A 10,390-nucleotide genomic window follows, 5' to 3' on the forward strand; every position below is an offset into this window, starting at 1 on the left:
GATACTGCAATTTTCAAGATGTTTGATGAAGGCCGTAGAATTAAATTCCCCTCCTCCATCGCTTTGAAATATTGTGATCTTTTTGTCCAATTGTTTTTCAACTTGTTTATGAAATTTCAAAAAGCACTCCAAGAAATCAGATTTTTGTTTTAAGGGATATAACCAACTAAAACGTGAATAATCATCTACAAATAATACATAGTAATGAAAATGTTGAGTAGAAGTAATGGGAGCTGGACCCCATATATCACAATGCACTTTTTGTAAAGGAAAATCTGCTTTTTCTTAGATAAATTAAAAGATTTCCTACAACTCTTGCGTAATTGGCAAGAAACACAAATACGGGGTGCTTTAGACCAACTAGAAAAGTCAATAAAATCATTGTGTTTTAAGGTCTCCAAGATTTTAGGATTGGCATGGCCAAGCCTCTTGTGCCATAAACTAAAACTGCTAGATTCTCCTTGAATTGTGTTGAAGGCATCATGAAAGTCTCCTTCCAATGTGTATAGCTTCCCTTGCTTACTCCCCTTTGCCAGAACCTTGTTTTCCTTGCTCTTCACAATAAAACCATCAGTGTTAAATTCAAAAACACATTGAATATCATCAATGAGTTGTCTAACTGATAAGAGATTCTTTTTGAGTTTTGGAACAACTAAAATATTATTTAAGTGTAAAGAACCATGATTTGTATTTAAAGAAGCAGAACCAATATGTGAAATATTTAAATCTTGACCATTGCCGACAATTATTTTGTCATTACCTTTATACGGCCTTACATGATCAAGATTACATGTGTTATTTGTCATGTGTGATGTTGCTCCAGAATCCACATAGAATTGTTGATAATTATTTTCTTGAAGATTCATGGCAGCTAGGGCCTGTGGATCCTCTTCATTGTCATAGTCGCATCTGTACCAACATTCAGCAGCACTATGTTTGCGTTTGTGATAGATTTGGAAAATAACTTCTTCATCTGAGGTATTATTTTCTTTATTTGGTTTTTGAGGCTGCAGTTGTGGTTTACGGTTGTTGCCATTGTAATTGTTGTAGTTGTTGGGGTAATTTCTACCACCTGAGTTGCGTTGAGATCCTCTGCCTCGGTATGGAGGTCTTCCACCTCTTTGATTTCCGCCTCTTCCACGTTGACCAAAGAAGGCTTGGTTTTGATTTGTGCCAAGTCTAGCTTCTTCATCTTTTTCTATGATCACAGTATGTTCATGGTTTTGGAGAGCATTGATGAATTGTTTAAGGCTGGGATATGGAGGTTTAGTGAGCATTGCAGTTTTGAAGTCAGCATATTTGGGACCTAAGGCTCTTGCAATTTGAAAAATCTTGTCATCATCGTTCATTGGTTTTCCAATGGCTGCCAACTTGTCGCAAAGACCCTTGAATTTCTTAAGAAATTCATCAAGCTTGGAAGATCCTTTCTTTAGAGATTAAAGGCTATCTTTTAGCCATGTTTCTTGCTCCTTAGTTGCAGGCAACATGTTTTCTTCAACGGTGAGCCAGATTTCTCGAGCCGTTTGCAAGCCGATAACCATGCTCAACACGTCTTCGTTCATCATACTTCTGAGCAAAGTTGTGAGAAGTCCATCATTATTTTTCCACATGAGAAAATCTGGATTATTTATCTCCTTCCCATCTTGCTCTATCATCTTCGGTGGAGTCTTAACATCAACTATATGGTGATTTAGCCCAAGGGTAAATATAAGTGGTTGAACTTGAGAACTCCAAATAAGATAATTTTCAGTGTTGAGTTTTATTGGAACCAAACTCAAACACTGATGGAAAGATTGAAGGGATAGGGATGGTTCTGAATTTGAACTTGAAGTCATTAGGCTCTGATACCATGAAAAATATTTGAGATGCTTGAATATGGTGAAAATAGTAATTGTTTTTGTTACTTTTACAATTCTTGAATTTTACAAATATATAAAGACGTTCAAGATGCTGTACAAGGAAAGACAATATTTACAATAATTATAATAATCAACTAGCCGTTGTGATGAATCCACCATGACATGTGCTGCTATTTTCCATCAATTATGGCTTAGACAAGATGTTGGAAATCCTCTTGCCATGGTAGTACAAGCTACCATATTTGTTGCTTGTGACTTGTCCTTATCATTCATCACTGCTGTTCACACACACACACGCCTATAAATTCGTCAACTCGATAAACTAATCTTTGTATACTCTCTCTTTACAGTCCATCTTCATTTTCCTCTCTCTAAGGGCGTTCTGATGTACTATTCATTTCACTTCTCTTATGTCACTTTTGATCTGATCAATATGGGTTTCCGATGATGTATTTATTTGTGTTGACTTTATGTTGATCACTTATTTTATTTTTATGTTTTTTGCTTAAAGATCTAGACTTGCCTGCTAGATTTGATTGTCTCACGCTTCTATGTGTGCTTGTGGCCAAGTCAAAGTCGTGATTTAGGGATTTATTGTGAATGATTTCAGGAATTTACGTGTTTTCTACTCCTTTTAATATTTTTATTTTTAATGTTTAAAGTTCGAGCCTTAGCCTTACCCTCCTACTGATTACGCTGATGAAATAACAAGTTGTAGTTTAACTGATTCTCTTTTTATTTTTTTTGTGTTGTTACTTCTATTGTCTTCAGAAAAGTTATATATTTCTTCCTTCTGATGGCGTTGTTTCTATGTTTGTTAGAAGTTTAGGATTTTCATGCTCTTGACAGTTCATTTAAATGTAGTATTTTGTATTGCTCAGATCACACAGCACAATGGTGAATGCAGTTGCAGTTATTACTGGAACTAACGGTCGCAAGGGAACTGTTTCCTTTAGCGTTGAAGGAAGTGGTAATTTAATCACTGATTAATTTCTTTTTCTTTTTTTTTAAAGCAAAGGGTGGGCAAAGCCCAAATAATTTTTTTTCCCCTGACTTCTGTCAAAGCCGGTGGACACAAGGCAAATTCAAGTTGGCTTTGACAAGCCGGCCAAAGAAAATGGTGCCATCCAAATGGAGAAGAAGAAGAAGTTGGCAACAACATTTGAAAGATGTATATATATATATATATATATAATTTTAATAACCATTTTTTGGCTATAAAAGGGAGAGCTCCCTAATTCATTTGCATCTAATTTTTGTAGAGAGAGTTGAGAGTTGTGAGAAGTGATTCTTGCAAGAGCAAAGAATTTTGTGTGTTTAGTGATTTGAGAGTTTGGGTGTATTAGGGTTTTGGGTAGTGAGCTAAAATACTATAATACTTGTAACTCCTTTTCACTAGTATAATATTTTTTTCTGTTTTCTCCCGTGGACGTAGGCTAAAAGCCGAACCACGTAATTTCTGGTATTTTATTTTGTGCTTATTCTTTATTTTTTCCAATTTTATTTTAGCTACGGTCCTGCTTCACCCACCAATTTCCTAACAGTGGTATCAGAGCTATTGGTTGTATTTTTTGAAGCTAGGTACTGTTCACGTATACGGCACTATTCACGTATACGGTACTGTTCACGTATACGATACTATTCACGTATACTATACTATTCACGTATGCGGTACTATTCACGTGAAACGGTGGGAGCGATCCAAGAATTTTACGGTGCAAAGCAGGAAATAGTGGTGTGAGTAAAACAACTGTGTGGTTTTTGTACATGTCTAGGAATGTTCTGTCACAAAGGCGATAAGAGCTTAAGGAGTCTGGGTTTTAATTGGGACCATTGTGACCCCTCCAGGCTTTCCTGGGAACTTTCCTGATGTGCATTCTCACACATACTCGCAACTATTCAAGGTGGTACACTAACTTGTGTGCGGTATTTATCAACATAATGGCGGTAAAGTATGAAATTGAGAAGTTTAACGGAAATAATTTTTCGTTGTGGAAAATGAAGATGAAAGCTGTATTGAGGAAAAATAATTGCTTGGCAGCAATTGGAGAAAGGTCCATGGAAATAACTAATGACAAGTGGAATGAGATAGATGGTAAAGACATTTCTGATCTACACTTGGCACTTGCAGACGAAGTATTATCTAGTGTGGCAAAGAAAAATACAGCGAAGAAAATATGGGATACTCTCACAAAATTGTACGAGGCCAAGTCACTACACAACAAAATCTTCTTGAAGAGAAAACTATATACTCTTCGAATGGCGGAATCTACAATGGTGACTGACCACATCAACACCTTGAAAACTCTATTTTCACAACTTACAACGTTGGGTCATAATATAGAGGACAATGAACGTGCAGAGCTTCTACTTTAAAGTCTACCAGATTTATATGATCAACTCATCATCAACTTGACGAACAACAATCCAGCGGACAGTCTAGTTTTTTACGATGTTGCAGCCTCTGTATTAAATGAAGAGAGCATGCGGAAAAATAATAAAAATAGACAAGCCTTAGTGGAGAATGAAATTATGGTAGATCAAAATCCAGAAGTAAGAATAATGTTAAATGCTACAACTGTAGCAAGAAAGAGTGTTGGAGTAACCAGAAGAGAAGAGAGGGCAAAGAACCTGAGTCATCAAATGCTCAGGGTTGTGTAGCAAGTATCTCGGATGATGGCGAAATACTCTACAGCGAGGCAACAACTGTTTCAGAAGGCAGAAAATGACTGTCTGATGTCTGGCTTATAGACTTAGGAGCTACCTGGCACATGACCTCTCGAAGAGAATGGTTCCATACATATGAACCTATCTCAGGAGGATCTGTATATATGGGAGATGATCATGCCTTGGAGATCGCTGGTATTGGTACTATCAAAATAAAAATGTTTGATGGTACAATTCGCACAATTGGGGAGGTACGACATGTCAACGGCCTGAAGAAAAATCTATTGTCTTTGGGACAAATAGACAATCATGGGTACAAAACTCATGTGGAGAATGAAATTATGAAGATCGTTAAAGGAGCGCTTATATTAATGAAGGTAGAAAAGATCGGTGCTAATTTATTCATGCTTAAAGGAGAAACACTACAGGAGGCTGATGCGTGTGTCGCGTCAAATGGAGAAGAATCAACGATGATGTGGCATCTCAAACTTGGCCACATGTCAGAACAAGGCTTGAAGATTCTCTCTGAGCGAAAATTGCTTCCGGGGCTCAAATCGGTAAGTTTATCATTTTGCGAGCATTGTGTTACAAGTAAGCAGCATAGATTAAAATTCAGTAGATCTATTGCTAGAAGTAAATGCATTCTAGATTTGATTCATTCTGATGTTTGGAAATCACCGGATATATCCATAGGAGGTGCAAAGTACATGGTGACTTTCATTGATGATTATTCCAGAAGATGTTGGGTGTATCCAATTAAGAGTCAGATGTATTTCTAGTGTTTAAAGAATACAAAGCACGGGTGGAACTTGAATCTGGTAAAAAAATCAAGTGCTTGAGGACAGATAATGGTGGAGAGTATACAGAAGGCGAGTTTCTTGCTTTATGTAAGCAAGAAGGTATTCAAAGGCAGTTCACGGTGGCATACACTCCTCAGTAAAATGGAGTGGCAGAGCGGATGAACAGAACTCTTACAGAACGGATAAGAGCTATGTTGAGGACTGTTGGTCTACCAAATTCATTCTGGGCAGAAGCGGCCAAAACTGCTTGTTATATAGTAAATCGGTTGCCATCTACAACAATTGGGCTGAAGACAGCTATGGAGATGTAGACTGGAAAGCCAGCTGATTATTCCTACCTACATGCATTTGGATGTCCTGTGTACGTGATGTACAATACCCAAGAAAGAACAAAGCTGGATCCAAAATCTAGAAGATTTATCTTCTTGGGATATGCTGATGGAGTAAAGGGGTATCATCTGTGGGGCCCTACTGCCCACAAGATTGTCATCAGCAGAGATGTTATCTTTGTAGAAGATCAACTGCAAAGGAGAGATGAAGATGATGGCACTAAAAAAGAAAAGTCAGAGACTGTGCCGATATATGTCGAAAATAATCCAGAATATTCAGATTCTTCTAAAGCAGCACCAGAGCACGAGGAACAAGAACCAGTCGAGTCCGAGGCTCCAGAAGTTCGTCGGTCAACTCGTGAGAGACGACCACCAACGTGGCACTCGGAGTATGTCACAGAGATCAACGTTGCATACTGTCTTCTAACAGAGGATGGAGAGCCATCAACTTTCTATGAAGCTTTAGAAAACTCAGATGTTACTTTGTGGATGACAGCAATGCAGGAAGAAATTGAAGCTTTACAGAAGAACAAGACATGGGAACTTGTACCACTACCACACGGAAGAAAAGCCATTGGAAACAAATGGGTCTGCAAGATCAAACATGATGGCAATGACCAAGTGGAGAGGTATCGTGCGAGATTGGTGGTGAAAGGATATGCTCAGAAAGAAGGTATTGACTTTAACGAGATATTTTCGCCGGTGGTTCGACTCACAACAGTCAGAATAGTCTTGGCAATGTGTGCTACATTTGACCTACATCTAGAGCAGTTAGATGTGAAAACTGCATTTCTTCATGGAGAGCTTGAAGAAGAAATATATATGCTCCAACCAGAAGGTTTTGCAGAAACAGGAAAAGAGAACTTGGTTTGCAGGTTGAACAAATCTCTATACGGTCTCAAACAGGCGCCGAGGTGTTGGTATAAAAGATTTGATTCCTTCATTATAAGCCTCGGATACAACAGACTCAGTTCAGACCATTGTGCATATTACAAGAGGTTTGAAAATAATGATTTCATCATTTTGCTATTGTATATGGATGACATGTTGGTAGCAGGTCCCAACAAAGATCGAGTCCAAGAATTGATGGCACAGTTGGCTAGGGAGTTTGAAATGAAGGACTTGGGACCAGCAAACAAGATTCTAGGGATGCAAATTCACCGAGACAGAAATAACAGGAAGATTTGGCTTTCTCAAAAAAATTACATGAAGAAAATCTTGCGGCGCTTCAACATGCAAAATTGTGAGTCAATTTCTACCCCACTTCCTGTTAATTTCAAATTATCCTCAAGTATGTGTCCTAGCAATGAAGCAGAGAGGAAGGAGATGTCTCGAGTACCGTATGCATCAGCAGTGGGAAGTTTGATGTTTGTTATGATATGTACTAGACCGGACATTGCACAAGTAGTGGGAACAGTCAGTCGATACATGGCGAATCCTGGTGGAGAGCATTGGATAGCTGTGAAGAGGATTCAGAGATACATCAGAGAAACCTCGAATGTTGCATTATGTTATGGAGGATCAGAATTTACTGTTAGGGGCTATGTGGATTCAGATTTTGCAGGAGACCTTGATAAAAGGAAATCCACTACTGGTTATGTGTTTACACTTGCGGGAGCAGCTGTAAGCTGGGTTTCGAAATTGCAGACCGTTGTGGCTTTATCTACAACAGAAGCAGAATACATGGCAGCTACACAAGCTTGCAAGGAAACTATTTGGATACAAAGGTTTGTGGAGGAGCTTGGGCACAAACAACAGAAAATTTCTGTGTTTTGTGACAGTCAGAGTGCCTTGCACATTGCAAAGAATCCAGCCTTTCATTCCAGGACAAAGCACATAGGAGTTCAGTATCACTTCGTTCGAGAAGTAGTGGAAGACGGAAGTGTGGATTTGTAGAAAATCCATACCAAGGAGAACCTAGCAGATGTTTTGACCAAGCCGATCAATACTGATAAGTTTGTCTGGAGTAGATCCTCTTGTGGCCTAGTAGAAACGTAGGCAACATGATTCTGGCGAAGCAGAAAGGATGATGTGGAGATTGATTGATTCTCAATCAAATCTCCAAGTGGGAGAAATGTCAAAGCCAGTGGACACAAGGCAAATTCAAGTTGGCTTTGACAAGCCGGCCAAAGAAAATGGTGCCGTCCAAATGGAGAAGAAGAAGAAGTTGGCAACAACATTTGAAATATATATATATTATTTTAATAACAATTTTTTGGCTATAAAAGGGAGAGCTCCCTAATTTATTTGCATCCAATTTTTGTAGAGAGAGTTGAGAGTTGTGAGAAGTGATTCTTGCAAGAGCAAAGAATTTTGTGTGCTTAGTGATTTGAGAGTTTGGGTGTATTGAGGTTTTGGGTAGTGAGCTAAAATACTACAATACTTGTAACTCCTTTTCACTAGTATAATATTTCTTTCTGTCTTCGCCCGTGGACGTAGGCTAAAAGCCGAACCACGTAATTTCTGGTATTTTCTTTTGTGCTTATTCTTTATTTCTTCCAATTTGATTTTAGCTGCGGTCCTGCTTCACCCAACACTCTTGGGGGCATAATTGATTAATTAGTAGCTGGAAGTCATTGTTCTTAAATAAATAGTCGGTTCTAGAACTTATTGTTCTTAAATCATGTCTAAACTAATATATATATATATATATATATATATATATATATATTTGGCTTTATTTTTTTTTCTTCTAGGTCCAACAACTGTGAAAGGAAGCCTCTCTGGTTTGCCGCCTGGTGATCACGCACTCATTATTCACACTTACGGAAACATAAGCAATGATTGGGTATCAACTGGTATGCGAGGCCTTTGACTATGAGTATTTCTATTATGTATACCAAATAACTTGCGTGAAACCTGCGAATAAAAGCTGTCTTTCGTCTCATAGAGTTCCTTCCTAATTCATCGTTTGCTGGCTTTCCTTCAGGAGTACCCCCTTTTAAACCTGCTGGAGCTGACGGTTTTTTAGAAAACATCACTGTTACTAGTGAGGGTATGTATATGCCACAGCCACACGTAATATCATGTTGACTAATGTAGTGGTTTACGGTGTGCGATGTTTGTCGAGTCATTAACTATTTTCTAGTTATATCTGATTAGGTATTGCTACTTTTGAAATTTACAAGACGGTACTCTTTCACCTCCCTGTCAATTTAGGCTTTGCTATGTTTCTATTTGTATATTCACGGACCCAACTCCATTGAACTGATCTCTATCCTCTTATATACATTTTGCAGATTCCTCTTTCTGGAACAAATTCCGTTATTGGAAGGGGTCTTGTAGTCCACGCAAGTCCCAGTAATATACCATTCTTTGTGAACTTCCAAGTCTTTTTTCCCAGTTGAATATACTTTATTGCTGCTTTATTTACTTGAATCATGTTGTCTGAAGTATAGGTTGAGTAAAAGCTATAACAACGATTTATTAAAAATTAAAGTCAAGTTTCGCGTACTGTGTGAATCATGAAATTTTAGTTAGTCTTATTTAGTCTTTGGCATGAAATTTTTCACCCTTGTTCACAATTTACTTACGAACATTCATCTCCCTCAGGTCCAGATCCTGGTGATGGAGTAGCTTGGGGTAAGTATGCTAACTTAATCATTCGAATTTCTCTGCTATTCTTTTGCATTCTTACTTACGCTAGTCGGGTGGTCCTCCGCCGGCAGTCTTTGCTTGTGGTTTAAGATGTTTTGAACGAGTTGTTATTACCGATCATTAATTAATTTCTTTTGTGCCTTTGCAGGCACCATCGGTCTCAGTTATTGAAGCGGCTTCTCTCCAGACCATAATAAATACGTTTCACAAAACTAAATGTTGGTGGTGTATCAAAGGCAAAATGCAATCATTGTGGAACGGTTCTTTCTTGTGGATCGGGAACTAGTCATTTGAATAGACATACTAGACAAATTCATGGTTTTAATCAACCGACAATTGAAGAAGTTTTTGAGAATAAGCAACACTTGGTGAAAACCGAAAGTGGTGAGCTTGGAATTCAGAAATTTGATCCATTGGTTGCACGTCAAAAACTTACAACAGTTGTTGTTAAACATGAGCTTCCTCTTAGATTTGTGGAGTATGAGTCATTTAGAGATTTTGTTGATTATTGCAATCCATTAGTGAAGCATATGTCCAGAAACACTTTAAAGAGTGAGATATTTAAGATATATAATATTGAAAAGGGGAAGGCAATGAATTTGTTGGAGATTACTAATAGTAGGGTGGCAATTACTACAGACATGTGGACGGCTTGTAATCAAAAGAAAGGTTATATGGTTGTTACAGGACATTTAATTGCCCTATCTTCATCGATTCCTGCTAGTTGCCATGTGGGATAAATTCTCCATGAAAGTGAATTTTCAAGTTATTCTTATTATTGTTACTCAAGTAGAAGGGTGTTCCCAATAAATTAATAATTGTTTATTCGATATACAATCATGATAAATATTGCAAAACACAAGTATATGACAAATTCAACGGAATCTATACATGAAAATTTTGAATTAATTGGATTAGGTCGTGGGCATCTCTAATAAAATTTGTGAAAAAGTAGTAAACTTTAAAAAAAGGAAAAAAAGTGGGTCGTTTGATTAAAATCACATTAAATTTTATTGACATAAAAAAATCACATTAAAAACAAATTTTATATAAATCAATGGTAAAAAATAACATTCCGTGATTTCACGAAATGGTTATAAAGATTTTTTGTTTCAAAACATTATCGCACTCACATATC

General features: G+C 37.5%; 1 protein-coding gene across 1 annotated transcript; it reads left to right on the forward strand.

The window, feature by feature from the left end:
• Window positions 1–2,288: 2,288 nt before the first annotated feature.
• Window positions 2,289–9,514, forward strand: LOC127902528 (superoxide dismutase [Cu-Zn] 1-like). The gene is made up of 8 exons (XM_052441816.1): window positions 2,289–2,308; window positions 2,741–2,829; window positions 8,352–8,453; window positions 8,588–8,650; window positions 8,758–8,786; window positions 8,895–8,955; window positions 9,208–9,237; window positions 9,401–9,514. The coding sequence occupies exons 1-8, from the start codon at window positions 2,304–2,306 to the stop codon at window positions 9,421–9,423; spliced, it is 402 nt and encodes a 133-aa protein (XP_052297776.1). The 5' UTR covers window positions 2,289–2,303; the 3' UTR covers window positions 9,424–9,514.
• Window positions 9,515–10,390: the final 876 nt, after the last annotated feature.

The sequence above is a fragment of the Citrus sinensis genome, chromosome 5, assembly GCF_022201045.2.
Source record: "Citrus sinensis cultivar Valencia sweet orange chromosome 5, DVS_A1.0, whole genome shotgun sequence".
NCBI classification, from domain to species: Eukaryota; Viridiplantae; Streptophyta; class Magnoliopsida; order Sapindales; family Rutaceae; genus Citrus; species Citrus sinensis.

Bases quoted from the DNA above. Each gene is read 5' to 3' on its own strand.
- LOC127902528 (XM_052441816.1), top strand. The intron at 8,651-8,757 runs GTATGTATATGC...ATATCTGATTAG, and splicing joins CATCACTGTTACTAGTGAGG to GTATTGCTACTTTTGAAATT. The intron at 8,956-9,207 runs GTAATATACCAT...CATCTCCCTCAG, and splicing joins TGTAGTCCACGCAAGTCCCA to GTCCAGATCCTGGTGATGGA.